The 21,263-nt window shown below is 42.3% G+C and overlaps 3 protein-coding genes across 4 annotated transcripts; 2 read left to right on the top strand and 1 right to left on the bottom strand.

Moving 5' to 3' along the window:
- Positions 1-82: 82 nt before the first annotated feature.
- yju2b (YJU2 splicing factor homolog B) lies at positions 83-5,312 on the bottom strand. Its single transcript, XM_071505057.1, has 10 exons — positions 5,245-5,312; positions 4,486-4,527; positions 4,302-4,355; positions 4,122-4,204; positions 3,632-3,687; positions 3,492-3,552; positions 3,203-3,345; positions 2,841-3,013; positions 2,264-2,402; positions 83-1,704 (listed from the first exon to the last, which is right to left on the bottom strand). Exons 2-10 carry the CDS (start codon positions 4,486-4,488, stop codon positions 1,205-1,207), a joined length of 1,212 nt encoding a protein of 403 aa, XP_071361158.1. The 5' UTR covers positions 4,489-4,527; positions 5,245-5,312; the 3' UTR covers positions 83-1,204.
- A 26-nt stretch (positions 5,313-5,338) lies between these two features.
- Positions 5,339-6,986, top strand: LOC139636760 (transcription factor IIIA-like). Its single transcript, XM_071505059.1, has one exon. The coding sequence runs from the start codon at positions 5,494-5,496 to the stop codon at positions 6,577-6,579; it is 1,086 nt and encodes a 361-aa protein (XP_071361160.1). The 5' UTR covers positions 5,339-5,493; the 3' UTR covers positions 6,580-6,986.
- A 1,005-nt stretch (positions 6,987-7,991) lies between these two features.
- Positions 7,992-20,143, top strand: LOC139636757 (E3 ubiquitin/ISG15 ligase TRIM25-like). Of its 2 annotated transcripts, XM_071505054.1 has the most exons (9): positions 7,992-8,840; positions 9,920-10,015; positions 11,952-12,032; positions 12,634-12,786; positions 13,401-13,560; positions 13,673-13,711; positions 14,611-14,685; positions 15,698-15,775; positions 17,037-20,143. In XM_071505054.1, exons 1-9 carry the CDS (start codon positions 8,241-8,243, stop codon positions 17,588-17,590), a joined length of 1,836 nt encoding a protein of 611 aa, XP_071361155.1. In that variant the 5' UTR covers positions 7,992-8,240; the 3' UTR covers positions 17,591-20,143. The 2 variants fall into 2 exon arrangements, with proteins under 2 accessions (XP_071361155.1, XP_071361156.1); XM_071505055.1 differs by lacking the exon at positions 14,611-14,685.
- Positions 20,144-21,263: the final 1,120 nt, after the last annotated feature.

Below are 21,263 nucleotides of genomic sequence, written 5' to 3'. Positions count from 1 at the left end.
GAACAAACCGCAGGCTTGCTGGACATCAAAAACATGAATCTGCTCCCAGACTGTGAGGGTTCCCGGATGGGGGCCAAAAAAGTCGCCATTAAAAAGTTTATTTTCACAGTTAACTCATTGTACAGAGACTGGGACAGTGAATGTAGAGTGAAGGGGCTTTCCCTTTTGTCAAATACTGTACTCTATTTTATATTATATATGAAGTATTCTAATTAAATCTCACAACTTAAAAGTTATTACCACATATTTTTGAAAAAGGGGAGTAGAGTACTCTTCCAACAAAGTAGTGTTAAATTACATTTTTTCAGTCAGGCTTGCATTTTTATTCAGAACAATACTCATGAGAGAGAGAGGTGTACCACTGCAAACTGAGAGCTGTCATCATCACAAAAAAACAAACATTCACAGTCAGTACATTAATGACCATTTCAAAAGTTACATTAAACCCTGTGCAGTCAACATTTCAATGGAGATTTGTGCTGTTTTCTCTGAAAATCCACTTCAAGTCCAGTGGTCATGCTGAAAACTTTAAAGCTTTGCACTGTGAACAAATGTCAAAAGGTCTTAGTGGCGACAGACAACAAAGCCTTATGGACAAAGAAAAGCGTAATCAGAGCTTCACTAAAAGGTTCTTGGCAAAAACAGGTAAAAACTTGAATGTACCCAAGGCATTCCAGGAGTAGCTGCCTGGTAATTGCAGGAGACTTTTTTTGGTGTAAACACTTTCTTTTAGTGTACCTAGGTTACTTGACAACAAAGCATGATCTTGAAAAATTATGTCAAAGATGGTTTTGCTTTAATCAGGATACTGTACGTGTGAATCTGGGTTTGAAAGCAAAACCTGCCATTCACCACTGGATGATGTAGATAGTTGCTGACAGACACTGGGTCATAGACCCAAAAATACAAGGTACATAAAAAAAATACACACAATATAACAGTATTTTACATTTAATTTTACAAGGTTTCTCAGTTTTGTCACATAAAACAGAAAATGAATATACCAAATATATTAAGCAGTGTTTGTACATGAGTTCAACACAACACTTAAAAACAGTTACTATGTTGTCACATGACACACAGAAGTTTGTTAGAATATGTCAGCTGGATAACAGACGCAGCTGTGATGAACATCTCCTGTTTGTGTTTCATTCTCACAAATCGACATTCATTCAGTCATTAAACTCTTGATTACAGAGCAGCCTCATTGTCCAGGGTCTGAATCTGAGTCGCTGTAATCTGCCACCAGGGATGTGACTGCTCCTCTACTTCTGTCCTGCTCCTTCTTCTTGTCAAAGTCCTCTGTCTTTACTGGTCCTTCATCCACTTCCCGTGTGGTTTTAACGCTGTTGTTTGTCTCTGCTACTTTGTGATCCACTTGTGTTTGTCTAACCACTGTATCTGAGCCTCCCTTTGTCTGAGCGACCTTTGAAACCTCTCCATCACATGTTCTGACTTCAGGGTCCGACGTTCTGCGAGTGACGGTGGCGCAGAGCTCGGTTTTGACTCCTAGCCCTCTTGTGCGTTTGCGGATCAGCGGGCTGTGTGAGGAGCCGAGGGCTTTGGCAACTGCTGCTTCTTTCCCCTGCAGGCCCAGCTTGTGGAGCAGGCTGCCTGCAGCGCCCCCTGGTGTGGCTGAGGTGGAGTTGAACCATGATCGAGAGGCGATCTCTCTCCGCTTGCTGTGCTGCTTGTCCTCGTAGGCTGATTTGGGGCAGGAGAAGATATTTTTAAGAGTCCTGTTATGAGAATTCAAACTTTGCTCCGTTTACACACATGTAGACTGAAGGTGGTGAAATGTTAAGGACATTGTTTGAAATTTTGTGAAAACTCAGCCAAGAGATAAGGAGGAAGATGTGAAGATATAGATTTATTTTTCTAAATTCTAAAATTAAAAATTTAGGTTTATTACAGGATTTTTGTAGTCATAATTTCTATCAGTTATAATAACACTGCATAAACAGTTAAATGATTTTGTATCAAATACATTCAGAACTTGCTCTGGATGGCTCCCCTCAATATGCCATTTTAAAATCCTTGAAGTCAAAAGTGTTTGTGACCTGATATCCCCAGAAGAAGCTTATCCGCCTCATGTAAATTATTGAATTAAAAGAAGAGATGCTGCTGTCAGCCAGGAAGGTTCCTGGATGAAATGCATTGAGTAAATATCTTTTACAAAGATATAACAAATAAGTCCTGACTCTGTTTAACCTGTGTGCATATGTGTGTGTGTGTGTTTGTGTGAAAGAGAAAAGTTGCTTACAGTCAGGTGCCTGGTAAGTGAGTAGTGCTGCCAGTTTCTTGTCCTCCTCCTTCTCTGGCAGCAGTGGGATGGACAGGTTAGTCCTCATCCTCACTGCATTGTCCTTCTCCTCCTGCTCAGCCAGAACCTTCTTCTCCGTCTGCACCGTCAGTGAAAGCAGAGCCATCGGTTTAGTTTAGTGACACAATGCAACACAATCTCAAAACATCACATTCAGAAACATTTATAAGTCACATTTATAACCTGGCATTAATTAGATGTTTCTTGTGCTGCCAGGAGTAAAATTTTCTCGTTATTACTTTGTCTAATTTGGAAGCTAAGTTTTGTGATCACTGGTGTTTGTAGTATGACAGGAACAGAAAACGACAAAGTTGTAGCTTTTGTGTGAATTTCTCCATACTCCAAATGTACACAGGACAATGTGTGAGGCTGCAGAAATGATGGTGCTGCTAGACGTTTACACAAGCTTTTAGCATCACTTTAATTTCTGTAAATGCAAAATATAGTCATAAACAATGATAGGCATATTGTGTTGCAGTAATACAGCCAATAATGATATAAGAGGTAAATATCCTACCCTGAACTTCCTGCGGAGAGAGCTGTTGAGCTGGAAGTCGTCCTTCCAACCAGACTGGTAGTCCTGGATCTCCCCCAGGGAGGGCAGAGCCTTTCTAAGCTTCTCCTTGTCTTTCCCACCATGATCCAGCTTGTACATGGCATCCGTCTCCAGCTTCTCCTTCTCTGTCCGCTCTGCACAGAGAGACAGAGAACAGAGTTGATAAGGGGCAGAGAACTAGCAAGCAAAAGGAAATCTGGTAGCTAAGAAAGTGTCCATGTGAAGAATGAAATTAACCCTTAAAAGAGAAAAAAAAAATCTTTACAGTTTGACATGAGCTGTGTATTTGTTTTCTTAATTGATAAGTAACATGAATCCTTTACCTGTGGTGAGGATCTGCTCATTTTCAGCCATGTCCCACCGCTCCTCTTTCCTGCTTGCTCCACTCACTATCACATAGTCGCAGGTTGCTGGATCTGTCTGCATCTCAATGTAGTTAACACACAGGTGGCACTTCATCCTGAACCTGGTTGTGGAGACAAAAGAGATGAAAGTTATCGCTTCACTTAAGTTTTAAGTCACTTTGTCCGATAAGGAGGAACTCAAAACTACACCACACATGTTGGAGTGTAACGTTCATGTCAGCCGATGACCCGGTCTGTCTGTGTTTACCTGTAGATTGGCGTGGTGTAGTAGTTCCCCACTTTCTTCTTCTCAGCATTGTAACGGACCCCTGCACAAGCAGAACATCAGGGTTATGGAAATGAAAAGACACTGTGTAAGACTGAGCCTGTGTTGTTCTCCAGACTTACCCATGCCGATGTGATTTTTGCAGCCATCACACCAGATGTTGTAGGGCATCTCAAATCTAAAAGGACACAAACATTAAAATATACTCTTAGGTTGGGTGTCGACATTCAGAAACATCATTCTGATAAAGATTCAAAGCTCTATTACTTCCTGTCTTTATCTTTTAAGGTGTAGCATTATGTGTTTTATAATGCTTTATTAAAATGATGGAAATCAATTGTGATTTTATGTGAAGACATGCATGCTGGTGCATCATCAGTCTATTCAAGATTTGCTTATTTCATCATATTTGATCACCACTTATATTTGTAGTAAAATACATTACATAAAAAGGTACAGTGCACTGTAGAATCTGATGACAAAACACAAATACAACTGACAAAAACACATGAATCTAACGTATCTTCTATCCTGACGGTACTTGTACTGCAAAAGACAATCATTTATAATCTCTGATCTACAGCCAACATCATTCTGTATGTGTATACTAACCTGATAATGAGGATGCCCTGGGACAGTTTCCTGGCCCTCTCCCTGAGAGCATGAGTTTTATGGTACCCATTGAGTGATCCATGCTAAAGACAAAGAAATGGTGGAAATGTAAGTCAGTATCAATACACAAAAGTTGAGTCAAAAAGACTGACGGTCACTGGTCCGAACGATCATACACACCTTGGCTGGGTCGAAATCTGGAGGGTAGTATTTATTGGTTCCTTTTCTCTCACCCTTTCAAGAAAACAACAAACAAAACAAGCACAGAATACTCTGTTAGTAAAGAGTATAAACTGAATATTTTAACATATAGCCTTGATTTTAATGTATATCTTGACAGATACAGGTACGGATCATGGCTTACCATAGTGACTCCTGGATGTCCACACCTGTTATGGATTCACACCTTTGTCAGCAGATAAAAAAGAAGTCGTGTCACTCACAGGTTACATGTGAACAGTTATATATCCACACTCTGCTCTGCTCTGTAGCATCCCCCGTGTTGAAGTCAATGCAAGCTCCGCTTAGGTTAAACTTGCTGACAACACACAGGAGACATAAAGCAACTTTAACGTAACCTTCATGCTAGCTAACGTTTATGAGCTTAACCACGGCTATTTACAACAGGTGTTGGTAAACTTAATAATTAGGTGCTGATTAAAACAGGTGGCTTAAAGTAAGCTAGCTTACTTTTTTCAAGTGGTGAAAACGTTAAATCAGATTATACTTGAAAAACGCGCATGTTAATTCTAATGATCAAGTGTAACATTAAACAATTACAACAGCAACTTTATTCGGCCGAGTAACTAACAAACGCTAGCTTAATTAATTTCTTTAATTTCTGGTGGGGAGGCAGTGACACATTGTTTTTAAAGGTATATAACAACATTTAAAATGCCAGATTTTTGTATTGAGTTTGGTGTGACGTTCTCTCGCTGCACCAGAGCTACAAGCAAGCTAACGTTAGCAACATCTAGTTTGCCGTGAGACGTTAACGTCCTCTTGGTTCAAATATGAGCGGCACGTAACGTAATGATAACGGCAAATAAAACAATTTTATTATGGTTTTAAATGCGCAATTTTTATGTTTATTCTTGTGTGCAAATATTTGTTAAATACTTACGAATGCTCTTGTAGCTGGACAAACAACCAAACAGGGGGCCGACGCGTAACGAAGACGTCACTTCCGTGTTACGGAAATGGCGTCACGTTAAAGAGGAATCCAGGAAGTACCGGCGTAAGGACAGAAAACGTGGTCGGAGCTCAGAGTAGAGCGAAAGGTCGCCGATCCGCCAAGAAACACACAGAAGAAGAAGGAGAAGAGTAAAATATTTTCAGTCTTTAATAGCTTTTATTTGTCAATGCCACAAAAATGGAAATTGAACCGGAGCCGTACAAACGTTTCATCTGCTCGTTTCCCGACTGTTCGGCGGCTTACAACAAACAGTGGAAACTGGACGCTCACTTGTGTAAACACACGGGGGTGAAGCCGCACAAATGTGAGCAGGACGGCTGCAGCAAGTCCTTCTGCAGCCCCTACCACCTGGCGAGACATGAGCTCAGCCACAGCGGCGTGAAGCCTTTTCGCTGCACCGTGGACGGCTGCGCGGAGGCCTTCACCACCAACACCAACCGGGCCAGACACATCATCCGCGCCCACACTCAGGAGCAGAAGAAGTACGTCTGCAAGTTTGAGGGCTGCGGGCTGGAGTTCAGGAAGAACAAGCAGCTCAAGTCTCACATTTGTGAACAGCACGCCCAGCTGCCTCCTTATCAGTGCACTTATGAAGGCTGCCAGATGAGATTCACCTTCCCCAGCAAGCTGAAGCGACATGAGAAGGTGCACAGAGGGTACCCCTGCGAGGAGGAGGGCTGCGCCTTCACAGGAAAGACGTGGACTGAGCACCTGAAGCACAGGAAGGAGCAGCACAGGCGCAGCTTGAGGTGTGACCAGTGCAACAAGGTGTTCAGGGACTCCTGGTTCCTGCAGCAGCATCAGCATGTCCACTCTGAGGTGCGGGTTGTTTTCAGATGCCCCAGGGACGGCTGTGACAGGTCGTTCACCACGACCTTCAACCTGCAGAGTCACATCAGCTCCTTCCACGAGGAGCTGCGGCCCTTCACCTGCACGCACGCAGGCTGCGGGAAGACCTTCGCCATGAAGCAGAGCCTCCAGCGCCACAGCGTTATCCACGACCCAGAGAGGAGGAAGCTGAGGAAGCCTAGACCCAAACGATCACTTGCCTCCAGGTTAAGCGGTTATAGTGACACAAAGAGAGTGATCTGCAAAAAGCACCAGAAGCCTGAATCAAACAGACCATCCGAGAAAGAGAAAAAGACTGATCCACCTTGCCCTGTGGAGTTGGTGTCCCTCCTGCAGGATACGTCCTTGCTGTGCAGCCCTACTGTGGACACTCATGGACTCACTAATGTCCTGACTACACCTTTAACAGTGTAGAGTTTCTTGAAGGAACTTCCACCAGTATTATGAGGACAGCAAATACTTGATAAGAGCACTTTTCATGTATTATCATGTCTAACTTTGTTGTCGGAAATTTTGGTGTTTTCCACCTCTGTCAAGTCTAAGCTTTAGGGCGCATGAGCAGTTTAGTTTATTAGGCTGGAACCTAACAGACCAAACTGCTGGCTGAGCTGATTTATCTTCATTAATAGTCTCTTTTCTGTTTTTGGGACATAATTTATTTTTCTGAAGCCATTAAATACATTATATTTGTGCCATTTAATTAAAAAAGCTATATTTTGTACACAAGGTTTTTTTTTTTTTTTTGCTTGCATTATAGAAATATATACCTTTGTTTGTTTTCATAAAACCTGTGGTTGCATTAAATGCCGTTTGAGTCTGAATGAATGGTTGGTTTGTTTGCTTTATTGTGAATCTGAACTCAATAATACTTTTGTAATTTTACTCAATTGCGATTCTGAATCAGGGCTTTTACTTGTAATTGAATATTTTATAATTGGGGCAGGCGGCCAGCAAGCAAGCTGCCGGGGAGACTTACTCCCCCAACACCTATATGGGCTCAAATTAGGATCCAAATGATTTTGAACTTGTAATGTTAACAAATAATTTCAAAGTTAGTGAAATCAACCTTTGTAACCTGTAAAATATAAATCAAAACAATGAACAATTGATCAGTGGTGAGGTTCAACAATTAGTGAAAGAAGAAATGTGTCACACTGTGTGGGAGTCTTACAGTTTTCTGCTCTGTATCAGTACACAGATGTTAACAAAACCATTTCCTCTTTTGCAATGTTTTAATTTTTAAACTATTATTTTTGTCAGACCGTTCATTTTGTGAATATGCAAATACTATTTAAAAAAGAAATAAAAGCAGAGAGAGCTGCATGCTCACAAATATTGACCAAACTGTGCTGCGGCACAGGAATAAGGATTCTTTAATGAATAAGAGCAAAGCAGGAAAAGCTTCAGCAGGTTCCATTTGAAAGTATTTAATCTTTTGCAGTCAGTCAGGTGTGAGTGGTTATATTCTATTATATTATCGTAAATAAAGCAACAAACATTTCTAAATCAAAATCAGTACAGTCTTGCTTTAAATATATTATCATGCAGCTGATTATAATGTGTGCATTAAGCATAAAATTGTATGTTGTCCATTGGGATTAACAATATATGCCATTTTAATATTAAATATTTAGGTTGCATTGTAGGGACATTTTTTCTGTGCAGTCTTCATTAAAGGCAACACAGACTGTAACATTTAGTTTTTTTTAACATTAGTCTTGTACAATGTTAATCAAATTATAAAAGAAAAAAAGGAGAAAGTGTCATTTTAAACAAAAAACCCTGAATTATGAAATGAAATATCTCAAATTAACTTCCATTCACCTCCACTGTGCCGGAGTGGAGGTCAAGTCTGCAGCAGCTCCGAGAAACTGGGCGCACTGATCCTTTACAGCGGTGTGGTGCCTGTGAGACAGCGCCGAGGGCAGGTGATGACACCCTGAATGATGGGATGGGATGGGTAACATCCTGTATCCCGACCCCACCCCTTCACAACAACATAACATCTTAAGTCAGGAAGAGGTCGATCATCGCCGGGACCGGGGGCCGAGGACAGAGGGGACTCCGGCGCAGAGATGGCCCAGGCGAATATCTCGGTGACGGAGAGCCAGTTCAGGTGTCCCATCTGCCTGGACATCCTGCGGGACCCGGTGTCCATCCCCTGCGGACACACTTACTGCATGGCGTGCATCAACGACTACTGGGACCAGGCGGAGTCGGGCCAGTTCAGCTGCCCGCAGTGCCGGGAGACGTTCAGCCCTCGGCCGGTTTTGCGCAGGAACACGGTGCTCGCCGAGGTCGTCGACAAACTGAAGCTGACGGAGATGGTCGCAGCCCCGGAGCTCTACATGGTGGGAGTCGGGGAGGTGCCGTGCGACTTCTGCCCGGCGGAGAGCAAGCTGAAGGCGGTCAAGTCGTGCCTGGTCTGCCTGGCGTCCTTCTGCGAGCTCCACGTCTTGCCCCACCGGGAGGTCGGCACCCTGCGGCGGCACAAGCTGGTCGCCGCGGTGGAGTGTCCGGCGGAGCGGCTGTGCGCTCAGCACCGCCGGGGTCTGGAGCCTGCGGGGAGCGGCTCCGAGGCCGAGGCCGCGGCGGAGTGGAGCGGAGACTGCCTGCTGTGCGAGGCTGACCAGGAGGAAGCGCACAGTGTGGACGCCCAGAGAGCCAGGAGACAGGTGCAGAGACACACCTGAGCACGGTTTGGTGCTGATTAGTTTACAAGTGTATCCACTGGATAAACCACAAAATCTTACTGTCTACTCAATTTAAATCCCTCTACACTTAAGAAACCCCAAGAGTTTCTCAAATTATAAAACACCCAAATCCCTGATCAGTGTGTCTAACACTTGGAGCTTTTAGAGGATCCTCAGACACCAGAATAAAACTCTTGGTTGTCAGATGTTCTGTCTTAGGTTTATAGAAGAGTGTTGTGTGTTTCTGAAGGTTTCAAACAACAAAAAATAAATAAAGTAAACTTTGCTACTATGGTTTGGATTGATGGAAGCATCCTGGAGGGGGTGGAATCACCTCCTGGAGGGGGTGTAACTGCGACCTGACAGGGTCATAGGTCTCATAGGTGATGAATGAACCATAACTGAACTGCATTGGGTCACTTACAGCAGACGTGAGCTGATTTCATAAAAGGAAAATTGTTTCACAAAAATGATTCAAAATTATGTCTGTCTGTCTGTCTGCCTGTCTGCCTGTCTGCCTGTCTGCCTGTCTGCCTGTCTGTCTGTCTGTTTGCCTGTCTGCCTGTCTGCCTGTCTGTCTGTCTGTCTGCCTGTCTGCCTGCCTGTTTGCCTGTCTGTCTGTCTGTCTGTTTGCCTGTCTGTCTGTCTGTCTGTCTGTCTGTTTGCCTGTTTGCCTGCCTGTTTGCCTGTCTGTCTGTCTGTCTGCCTGTCTGCCTGTCTGTCTGTCTGCCTGCCTGCCTGTCTGCCTGTCTGTCTGCCTGTCTGCCTGTCTGTCTGCCTGTCTATCTGTCTGCCTGTCTGTCTGCCTGCCTGTTTGCCTGTCTGTCTGTCTGTCTGTCTGTCTGTTTGCCTGTTTGCCTGCCTGTTTGCCTGTCTGTCTGTCTGTCTGCCTGTCTGCCTGTCTGTCTGTCTGCCTGCCTGTCTATCTGTCTGCCTGTCTATCTGTCTGCCTGTCTGTCTATCTGTCTGTCTGCCTGTCTGTCTGCCTGCCTGCCTGTCTGCCTGTCTATCTGTCTGCCTGTCTGTCTATCTGTCTGTCTGCCTGTCTGTCTGCCTGTCAGCTGCAGCTCCAGGAGGCTCAGAGGATGTTTCAGGGGAGGATTCGGACCGGAGAGAGAGAGATAGAGGAGTTCCAACAAAGCTTAGAGTCCCTCAAGGTGACACACACACACACACACACACACACACACACACATATGGCACCACTAAACATGGCTGTCACTGTTTGGATATAGTTACAATGATGATGTTGTTGTTGTTCTCTTCAGCTTTTTGCATTTCTTTTTGTTTACATTTTTTTTTGTTTCCTGTTTCTGAAATCGTCAAATGAAATTAAAAAAGAACAACAGATGTACTGTTTTCTCAGGTACACGACGACATGTTTATTCCAAAATACAATATAATCTCTAATTTCATCGTGTGTATGAAAACAGTCACCTCAGTCTGTTTGAGATGAGACAGTTTATGATTTATCCTTTGAAGATAAACACATAGAAACTCACTTAAAGAGAACTTTAAACTCAGAACTTAAAGGTTCTGTGAATGGGATAAAACAAGATTTATATAGTATTGTGGGGTAACGGTGTCCTGAGCGTGAACGAAGTCACACCCCCTCTGTTGATGTTGTAACCTGAGTTTCTCTCTTCGCTGTTTTGGTAACTGGTCTGGAAACACGTGCATGTTAGTTCACATACCTGTGCGTGTTCGGGTGTAGGGCCCAGATTGGAATTAGACCTCTGGGTGTTCGCCTGAAATCTGCTATATTTTTATTTGATCACTCAGAAAACAGTCAACCAATCAGAAGAGAGGTGCAGAGCCTGACCTGTTGTTCCTACAGCTCCAGAGAGAAGCCCGAGATAGGAGATGTAAAAACAACACTTCACATAAAACACTGGAAAAGTGTAAAATATGGGACCCTTAAGATTGTCAAGACATTATGATTATGCCAGTTACTAATAGTTATCAGATTATTATTGGTTGATTAAGTGTAGTTCTTTCTCTCCAACTTGCTCCCAGGGAAGTAACTCATGCCTCATGTGCTGCTGTGTATACAGTGTGTAGGCAGGTGTGTGCTATGTAAAGCACGTGAGATAGAGGGGTACATAAATAGACTCGTCTCGACACTTACACAACTGTCCCTGTCACATCAGGCTCTCACAACACAAACGCTCCAACCCACTGGAGCTGTGGTATCAGTTTCCACTGCAAAGCTTGTTTAAGTTCCATTGTCTCTGCCCCTCCTTCTTTCTTCCAGGAAAGCCTTTTCTCCCCCCCCCTTCCCCTGAGCATCATCTCCATGCATCCAGTCTGTAGTGGCTCCAGCCTCTTGGAAAACCACAGCATTAACTCGTAAAGACGTCAGACTGAAATTGGCCTTTTATCAGATGCTGGATATCAGTTTGTCATCTTGTGTTCTGGATACTGTGGAGGTTCATTTCTGACCACAGCTGCATGAATCTGAATCACCTGCATTGAAACTTTTTAGCTAGTGCTTTTTAAGCGGATTTCCAAACCTGCTGTAAATAAAAACTGGCAGCACAATCTGGACCCTAGCGATTACTAGCAGGGCAATCGATACAGAGCTTTGGCTGTTATGCTTCAAAATCTCAGACAACCTCACTCCATCTTGTTGTGTAGACAGTGTATTAAATGTATTTGTTTTCACACACTTATTGATGTACTTATTCATGTAATTATGTGAAAAAAAACACGTATAATAGCACATATTGTGTTTTATGACTGGTAGAAACTCAAATAGCCCCCACGAAATGACAGTTTTACTCACTTTATCTAATAAACAATAATTTCTTTAAAGAGAGGATATTAAAGTTACAGCCAAAGCTGGAGGCGTATTGTTTTCAGTTTTCCACATTCTCTTAGACTCTTAGCCTTTGGATAAACAGGGATGTTATGAAAGTAGTCTCAGTGGCAGAGGCATATAACCACGATGCTGTAATTCTAGTGTCTTTCATGTGCACTTTGGCACATTTGGCGCCATTAAAGATTCACCAGTTCTTAGAAAGTCCTATTTTAACCGCACTTTGTTCTGTGTGTGTGTGTGTGTGTGTGTGTGTGTGTGTGTGTGTGTTTCAGGTGTCAGCGTCGGCTGTTCTGGAGGACAGTGAGGCTCTGTTTGCAGACATGGCGCTCCGCCTGGAGAAGACCAAGGCGGAGGTGAGGACCAGGAGCTGGTGGCTGTAATGTTGTAACAGTAGGAGGGATAGTAGTGATAGCAGCAGCTCTGTTAGAAACAGAACCAGTAAACAATAAGCATATTATTGTTGATATAGTATGCTTATGTGTATACTATGATCCTCATATATATATATATATATGTATATGTATATATCTGAAATACTAGTTACCCTCTGCAATTATTTCATTTTTTTTTCTTAAATTGTTTTGTGTTTCTCAAATGTGTTTGTCTATTATTACAGTTGTTTGTAATCACCTAATTCCACAAAAATAAATAAATTAAAAAAAACAAAAAAAAAGACAGTTTCTACACAGTTAAGTTTCCCTACGCAGTTCTTTTGCTATTGTTATGTCATTTCGTACATCAGAATGGTTTGGTTCCTTTTGCCATCCAATAAGTCCAGAGTGAATGTCTTTAGTCTTTTATTTTGAAATCCCTCCACAGACCTGTACTGGGTTGCCACTTCGTCTTGAGAATGATTGATTACTAATTATTTCCGTGCCTCTCTAAAGCACTTTGAATTGCCTTGTGTCTGAGTGGTGCTATATAAATAATCCTGCCTTGTCCTCTGTGCTGTAGGTTCGAGCGAGGCTGGAGGCGAAGGAGCGAGCGGTGGTGGGGAGGGCTGAACGCGACATAGAGATGCTGGAGAAAGATTTGGAGGATCTGAGGAGGAGAGATGAAGAGATCAGTCAGCTGCTGCAAACCGAAGACAACGCACATTTCCTACAGGTGAGGAGGAAAAAGATGGGAAAATATGGGGAACAGAGAGAGAGTATAGACCCACAGGGGAGAAGGAGGAGACACACAGAGGGAGGGCGTGAGTGATATGTAAGGCAAACAAACTAAGAGCATTCAGCTCAGTTAGCACTTTTCTTTGGACACGATCTGTCATAGTTTGCAGCCATCCAAAGAGTCTTTTATTTTGAAATCCCTCCACATCCCTCCTGCATTGGGCTGCAACCTCCTCTTGAGAATAGCTGGTTGAAAAGACTCATTATACCTGAGGAAATGGATGAATTAACAGCTTCGCGTCTAAACTGACACCACTTAACAAAACACGCATTTCCTGTTATTGCCTTTGATATTCATCCTTTACTCCTAATGCATCCTGGAAGCCATAAGAGCTCACCTGAGTGCCTGCTTGGATGGAGGAGGAATAACGGATGAGAGAAGCTAATGAGTCGGCAGTGACCAGTGGAAAAAGACACCTCCTGCCTTGGTGCTATTTTTGAATTCAATTGTACAAGGAATTAAGGAGGGAGGGAGGGGAGGGCGGGAGGGAGGGAGGGAGGGGAAGGAGGGCTGTAGATACTATTTTCCACTCCTTCTCTCCATCGGCTCAGGCGGCTCCACTGCTGTGCGTCCCTCTCATCACTGGTCGGCACTCCAGAGCCCTCAGCCTGCCCACGGAGGCCTTCAGCGGCGCCAGGAGGGCGCTGTGCCACCTCCGCAGCCGAGTGGAGGAGGTCTGCAGGGAGGAGGTAGACAAGATCAGCCGTGCAGGTACACCGGATGACCTACAGGCTGGAAGATATATGATAAGATATACTGTGTACTAATATACTACTATACTATATACTGTGCGTGTAGTTTAACACAATGATTTCTCTTCCAGTTAATGAGAACTACGTGTCTGGTGGCGAGTGTGTAAAAGGTAAGCATAAGAAACATGATACACACACGCACACACACACACACACACACACACACACACACACACTCTGTGACAGTGTCAGGGCTGAGGTGACCCATTTTTACCAGGCTGCAGGTTCTGACATGACATTTAACGCTGCGCGGGACAGTGGACGTGTTAATTATTGATGCTGGAGAGGACAGGGCGATGTCTGATACAACACACTCTGGCTCACCTCCAGTTCTGCTGCGTCCTAATCAGTTCAGTGAAGTTTAATTGGAAGCAATCACATTCAAGGCAACTCGCTTTAGTTGAAATGAGTTCAGTTAATGGAGGCTTTTCAACGACAGCCGCAGCAACAATGGAGATCTAGAGAGATACTTTTGTTTTTACCTGAGCTAAGGAAGACTTATTCACAAATTTGCATTATTAGCAATGCTATTGTTGTGGCTACAGGGATAGCAAGGCTGGTTGGTCCACTGCTTTGGACCAGATTTAATTATCTCTACAACTTTTCAATGAACTGTAATTAAATTTTGTACAGACATTCATGCCCCCCTGAGGATGCATCTAGATTTGGATGATCTCCTGACTAAAATCTATTGCTGTCACCTTTATAATCTTTATTTTTGTGCTCACTCTTTGTCGTCATGCTACGTAATTGTCCCGTTTTTAGTTGTGTTTTTTTTTTGTGCTGAAAGTATTAGAAAATTACATTTGGAAAGCTAACATGAATACCTGTGTCCCACTTTTGGCTGCCATCACTTAGTAGAAAATGCAGTAGTTTTCAGTTTAAAATAAAGGCCGCCTCTCACTGTGACTAATGGGACATTGTTTTATTGTTTTGTTTTGTTGTTATTGGTATTGTTGAGATTTTAAAAAATATACCCAATACCATTCATATCCATTGTATTGGGGAGGTGGCAGAAATCTGAGTGTGGAGAACACCAAACCTCAGCAAATGCAACCAACTGCAGGGCAACATACCGCTAGGGGTAAGTGGAAAAATGTGAGGATCTTTTGGTGAACTAACCCTTTAACTTACTCAATCAGCTCATTTTGGCTTCGCTCAGAGGGCTAATCTAGCAAACCAACCAACATAAACATTAAAGCTACTATGTGGTTTGAAAATTCGATGCTCAGACGCCATCTGGTGGTTGTAGAGAGAATATCACTGTGGCAGGCAGCATACGTGCACTATATCCTCCTACTCCCACAAATATGACCTGGGGAAACAGACCAAAATATCTCAACAATTATTAGATAGATTGGAATTATTTTTTGTACAGAGATTTACAATTCCTAAAGGAGGTCTCCGAACATCTCGATTCCCTGACCCAGGCATATCTTGGGCCAGAAGATTCATTTTGCTATCTGCCACCAAAGATGTTTCTTTGACAAAATTGTTCACATAGTGACTTTAATGTTTCATCTCACACTTTCATGAATGCTAGACAGGATTTGCTTGGTGTTAATTAACTGGGTACAAAATTAATCAGATATATCTGATGAATCTGTGTCTGATTGCTTCTCTCACTAACTCTGCAGCCTAACAGCCCAGGTCAGGGATGGTCAGCCATGGCCATGCAGGGCCAACAGGATGTTAACAGCTAACACAGTACATATAAATGCATTTCCTTTGTAACCTAATTTCCTCCAGTGAATCTGGTTTGTTCTGTGCGTGTAAACACACTGATTGAAATCAGTTTGAATAAAAATCTGGAGGCTGTTGGCTCCTCATGGCACCTAGTTTGCCAACCACTGCCGTGAGATTTCCAACTGAAAACAATAAAAACAGATTTTCTTTTAATACCTTCACATGTTTTCCTGAGCTTGTTTAAGCGCCTCCATATTTCTCTTTTTACTTTACTTTCTCTTTTTGCTTCTGTCTTTTCCTCTCCGCCACTCTTTTCACTCTAACTCAGTTCATTAAAGTTTTTGTCTCTAATACGAACAAAAGTTTTCAATAACACTTCTTTGTTTTTTCTCTCATTTGTCCCTTTGCAGCAGTGCCGGTGTCATTCCCTCTGTCCTCTTTGTCTCTGCAGCCGGCTGATCAGAGGATGAGGGCAGCTTTCCTCAAGTGTAAGTACTTCATTGTTTCGTCTCATAACTCTGCCTTTTCCTTCGTGTGGCCCATCCTCTACCCCATCTTCTTCCTCCACTCTCCACCTCTTCATTTAATATTTCCGTTCTCTTTCTGTCTGCGTCGCTTCTCTTCACCCATTCAGTGTGACTATCCTTTAACCCTCTTTTTCCTCCTCCTTTTCCATCCTTTTCTCTTTTTTCCTCTCCATGCTTCTAGTTCGCCACATAATGAGAGTCCTGCTGGGAAATCTGAGAGCCCAGTCTGGATTCTCATTAATGATGAATGGCAATCATACTGTATTTATGACATTCAGGTCTGTCATTAAGTCCAGTGCCTTGTCTGGACAAAAACAAGCCAGCTGACAGAATGACAGAGGTAGCAGCACCTTGTTAGGCATTACTAATTCATTTGGTCAACGGAGGATTAAGGCCGTATGTGTCATTTATCCGCACTGTGCCAAAATGTCAACCGAAACAGTAGACGGCTTAACATGCTGTCTGTCTCCGCTCGGTTCTTGTACTCGATAAAAACTCAGAAAACTGAGAGAGTCATAGAGAGGAGAAACTAGATGGAAATATCTGAAGCCAGGGTTTTAGATTACATAGGGTTCATCCTCTGATGACCATGAATGTCTGTATAAAATTTCATGGCAATCGATCCAATAGTTGTTGAGATGTTTTATAATGAACCAAAGTAGTGGCCAGACAGATACTCAGACCAACACTCTGAACCATAGAGCAAAGCTGCTAGAAAAAAAAAAAAAAGACAATTTTCATGGCTATGTCTTTACATTTCTTCTTTTCCAATGGTCTGTATATCCAATTCATAAATATAAAAGGTAAAAGGGCAGTGGTGTGACGAGATGGCAGAGTGTTTGGGGCGCATCTGGTTTGACTCCCGGCTGACCGGACCATTTACTTCACGTCTCTCCCTCCACTTTCTCTCCCGTCTTTCCTGCCTGTCTCCACTTTCCCTGTCAAATAAAGGTATAAAAATGCTCATCAGATGTGCGAGTCTGTGAATAGTTGAAATTGTTGCTTGCTACGTGATTCCTGATAAATCAAGCTAATTTTATTTATGTAGCCCAGATTTACAAATTTACCTCAAAGGGTTTGACGTTCTGTACAGCCTACAAAACCCTCTATTCATGAATTGATTGTCAAAGTTCTCTCTCTCCTGCAGAATATCATGCATTTTAACTGGGGCTGGAAAAATCTATATTCCTGCCTCTTACCTCTTCTCTGTTTTTCTTCTCAGTTTCATGTCGTCTATCCTTGGACCCTGATACAGCCCACCCTACTCTAATTCTCCTGGAGGGTCCCCAGGGTGCCCACTGCGGTGAAGAGCCCCAGTCCTACCCTCCTCACCCTCAGCGCTTTGATTCAGTGGCCCAGGTCCTGTGCAGAGAGGGCCAGTTCTGTGGTGCCAGCTACTGGGAGGTGGAGTGGAGGGGAGGGGGATGGATCGACATTGGCGTCACCTATCGAGGTATAGGACGCAAAGGTGGTGGAAAGCCCTGCCTGCTGGGGCGCAACGAGAACTCCTGGAGGCTGAGGTGCACTCACGCTGGATATGCTGCCTGGCACGACAACCGGAAGACCACGGTGGCCGCACCGCCCTGCCCCAGGATCGGCGTGTTCCTTGAACGCCAGAAAGGAGCGTTATCCTTCTACAGCGTCTCGGACACAATGGTGCTCCTGCACACGTTTCGTTGCCTGTTCTCTCAGCCGCTGTACCCGGCCTTCCGCCTGGACCTGGACTCCACCTTGCTCATCTGCCCCTATGAGGGAGGCAGCGGAAACCCAACCTAACCTTCCCATCCTCCTCCTGCAGGACACTTATTTAACTAGGAAAGGGCTGTTCACTCTGTTTATGGATTTGAACATTGAAAATTGAGGTTGCTGGTGCAGAAGCAACAACATTGGGAAGAAGCATCACAGTCAGGAATCGAACCGTTTTCTTTCTCCATCTGTCTTTTTGCATAGTGTCGCCTTCTGTCACAAACAGATTTTACCTCATCAAGTTTTTCTTTTTTAAACCTTTAATTGTAAAATATTCTGTTGGATCAGACATGGATTTTTTCCCAACATGCCTTCTGCACATTGTACATTATGGCTTGTCAAAGTGAGAAAAGCTCAGGTATTACCAATGACATTTACAATGGCTGTATTCTGTTCAGGTGTCCCAGTAAGCCATGACAGTGTGACAGTGGGCCGACATGCAAAATATCAGACCCCTGATACTGAAACACCTAAATGGAATTCAGCCATCATTCATTTTACTGTTTACACCTGTGCTTTTCCAGCGGTGACATCTAAGTGTGCTTTGTGAAAAAGGCCTATTCAACACAGACCTACTGAGCAAACAAGTGCTGTGATGGATAGAAACTTGTATAAACTATCCACTGTAATGGTTTGACCCTAGAAAGTATTCACCTGCACCATCTGTTTGTGTTTTACATTGTTTTCTTTGTGGTTAAAAAAATAGTTGTGTACGTTTATGGGAAATGTTTTATATCAGGGCGTGGATTTTTTTTTTTATTTAACTCCCTACAATGACAGGCTGAATATTTATCTCCTGTGACTACTTGAATACCCACAAGAAGAGATTTTTCTGCATCAACCTCACTGCCATGTGACATGGGAAACGTCCCTCAGTTCTCATGATGAAAATTATGAACCAGCTTTAGATTTAGACAAATGAAATGCCATATTGTGGTGAATGTTTTGCTTTGTGTAATGTGTGTCATGTTTTGTGAGGCCATTTAAGGTCATTTCTATCATGTGGGTTTTTGTGTACGACTCATTGCACGTCTGTCTTTACAGTAGAACATCACAAATTAAATGAATAAGTTGATATTTGGGGAAATGAAGATATGAAGATTGATACCACTCTCATGGCTGTACAATAAACAAGCTGCTGTTAGCTTAGCTTAGCACAAAGACTGGAAGAAGAGGGAAACAGCTAGCCTGGCTCTGTCCAAAGATAACAAAATCTAGAGAGCAGCATCTCTGTGTAAAATCACAACTTTTTTTTTTACACTTCAGCTTCGACAACAATTATTGTTAATTAGTGAGCTGTAGATGTGCTGGTTGCTTTGGACAGAGCCAGGCTGGCTGTTTCCCCATTTTCACTGTATGCTAAGCTAGGCTAGCAGTGGCTTCATATTTACTGTACAATCAGAAGAGCGGTATAGATCTTGTTATTAAACCTTTGGCAAGAAAGTGATCAAATCAAACTACATTCACATCCCAGGTTCAGGAACTGTATCATCTCTGTGTCTATATTCATTATCAATAATTACACTATAGTTTCCATTGTTGTCTGCACTATGCTAATGCTGGTTCAGGGAAGCCACACAAGCCGTTACAAACTGGCAATAATGTGACGAACAATGGTGAATGATTTAAAATATAATTCCTGTCAATGCAACACTGGTTCATTATGCTTGAACGGGGGAATGTCACAGATATGTACTTTGCATGCTTCCAAATCTGAACTCATCACAAGTCAAAACCTGTCGATACCTCATATCCGTTCAATCAAGGGTAGAGTTGAAAAGAATGTGATTTAACTGCGACTTTAAGCATGAATAAGACAACATCAGATGACCGAGGACTTGAACATTTTAAGTCTGGCACTGTTTCCACTGACTCCTGTTTCCCTCTGGAAGCAGTTTGATTGTAGCACCACCAGGGACGCCAACTGAAACGAAGTGCTAGAGCGTCCTCGTCTTCCACCTGAATCTACGCCATACTCCAGCCACATCTTTTCTTGGATTATGGCATTGTCTTTCACTGAAGCTCTCTTTGTGAATGGTGCTATTCCAAAAGGAGTGTGATCATGTGACCGAGCACTGTGTGAGGCCTTTTATGTCAGCAGTTACAAATCCAAAGACACAACAGGATTACACAGTTACATTTAATCCATCAATTTATTTTTCACAGCATGTTCAAAATAATCTACGAGCTTCATCAAAACAATAAGAACAGAAAACCTACTGTATTACACATATTACTACAGAAAACATCAATGTATTCCACGCAACAGGACTAGAAAATTATATTTCTGAATTTGCCAACCTGTTTTTTTTTTTTTTTTTTTTATCTGGCAGGAACATGTTTTTTTTTTTTTTTTTGCCATGAAGTGCATTATTCCACAAGCTGTAACATGAACTGATCCGTCTACACCGGTCTGTTCAATTTTATCTCCTTGTAGCATTTTCACTTCCTGTTTACTCGCTGTGCTTCCACTGTTGTTCTCTAATGTGACTCTAAGATGTGTTGTATTTGTGTGAGTGTTGCTTTTTCCAAGATGAGTTTATTCAACCTTGGCTCACAACAATAAACTGATCCAGGTCTGAATTGGTACTCTGTGTTTAATTAATAATTGTTTTTTTTGTGAATTGGAAACATTAGGACACATTAACAAAGGATTTATCCAAGAGGAGTTTATACCACAGGTAGTGGAAATGCTTCCTTTGTCATGTAGTAAAGTCATGGTTATTTACGTCCAATGACTGATTGTTGATGTTTCCTTGTATAGTTTTCTGCACAGCAATAACTTCATTTTTAATATATAAAAAATGTCTTCACTTGCATCCAAAAATCAAAATGTGTTGGAGACACGAGGACGTCTTTGTCCATTGTTTAATTGCTTTATTTTACTAACATGTTCAAAATAGTTTTCATGCTGTAGTTAAGCCACAACTTGTCTAATATAATAACATACAATACAATACAATACAATACAATAATATCTTTACTTTTCCCATTAATTTTACTTCCAATCCACAATGTTCTTATATCTGCTTTTTCCAATCTTATATTTTGTGATAGTGGGATACTCTTGAGTTCACCGTCCTCTGTGTACAGTCTGTAGCTTGTGATGCTCCACAGTGATCTGTTGTATTCCCCCTACACATGCTCCCCGTCCCTCAGCTTTATATTCTCATCTTTATAACACTCAGGGGTGACTTTTTTGAATCTTAACCAGCCTAAGTAATTAAAACCGTCCGGGGATGAGAGGTTCCTCATGTTTTCAAGAGAAGCAGCCGGCGCACTCTGCACAATATTATGGAGAAATCTACTCATGTACCTTCTGTAAAAGACCTTCTCCATGAATCTATCACATAGGACCCATCTTAACTGAATGAGGTGATGCTTTAGGAGTTCGTTACCATCCTTCATATCAGTGCAGAAAGAATTAAATGAATAATTTGACAACTGATTTACATCAATAAATTGTTTGAATTAATTTATCCAGTCTTGTCCTTTTTTTGTTTTATATTTAGCTTTTGTACAATAGGTCCAACAAAACAAGCAAATATTGTAGAAGTCATTTGGATAGACTTGTGAACTTGTGAAAAAAATGTGTATGAATAAATAATTTATGAATAATGCTGTCAATAATAATAATAATAATCTTAATAGGTCAATTAATGGAAAAACCCTGCATTTATCAAATATTTTGTACAAAATTATA

Source organism: Trachinotus anak, unplaced genomic scaffold (assembly GCF_046630095.1).
Source record: "Trachinotus anak isolate AG129_WGS33_773 ecotype Australia unplaced genomic scaffold, CSIRO_AGI_Tana_v1 ptg000019l, whole genome shotgun sequence".
Classification (NCBI taxonomy): Eukaryota; Metazoa; Chordata; class Actinopteri; order Carangiformes; family Carangidae; genus Trachinotus; species Trachinotus anak.
This window is presented reverse-complemented; position numbering and strand designations above follow the sequence as displayed.

What these genes read in the sequence shown, in the direction of transcription:
- LOC139636757 (XM_071505054.1), top strand. Translation starts at nt 8,241, where the DNA reads ATGGCCCAGGCGAATATCTCGGTGACGGAGAGCCAGTTCAGGTGTCCC. An exon ending in TGGAGAAGACCAAGGCGGAG is followed by an intron (nt 12,033 to 12,633) that starts GTGAGGACCAGG and finishes TCTGTGCTGTAG; the next exon opens with GTTCGAGCGAGGCTGGAGGC. An exon ending in GAGGGCAGCTTTCCTCAAGT is followed by an intron (nt 15,776 to 17,036) that starts GTAAGTACTTCA and finishes TTTTCTTCTCAG; the next exon opens with TTTCATGTCGTCTATCCTTG.
- LOC139636760 (XM_071505059.1), top strand. Translation starts at nt 5,494, where the DNA reads ATGGAAATTGAACCGGAGCCGTACAAACGTTTCATCTGCTCGTTTCCC.
- yju2b (XM_071505057.1), bottom strand. An exon ending in CAGGGCATCCTCATTATCAG is followed by an intron (nt 3,688 to 4,121) that starts GTTAGTATACAC and finishes GTGTCCTTTTAG; the next exon opens with ATTTGAGATGCCCTACAACA. An exon ending in CAAAAATCACATCGGCATGG is followed by an intron (nt 3,553 to 3,631) that starts GTAAGTCTGGAG and finishes CTGCTTGTGCAG; the next exon opens with GGGTCCGTTACAATGCTGAG.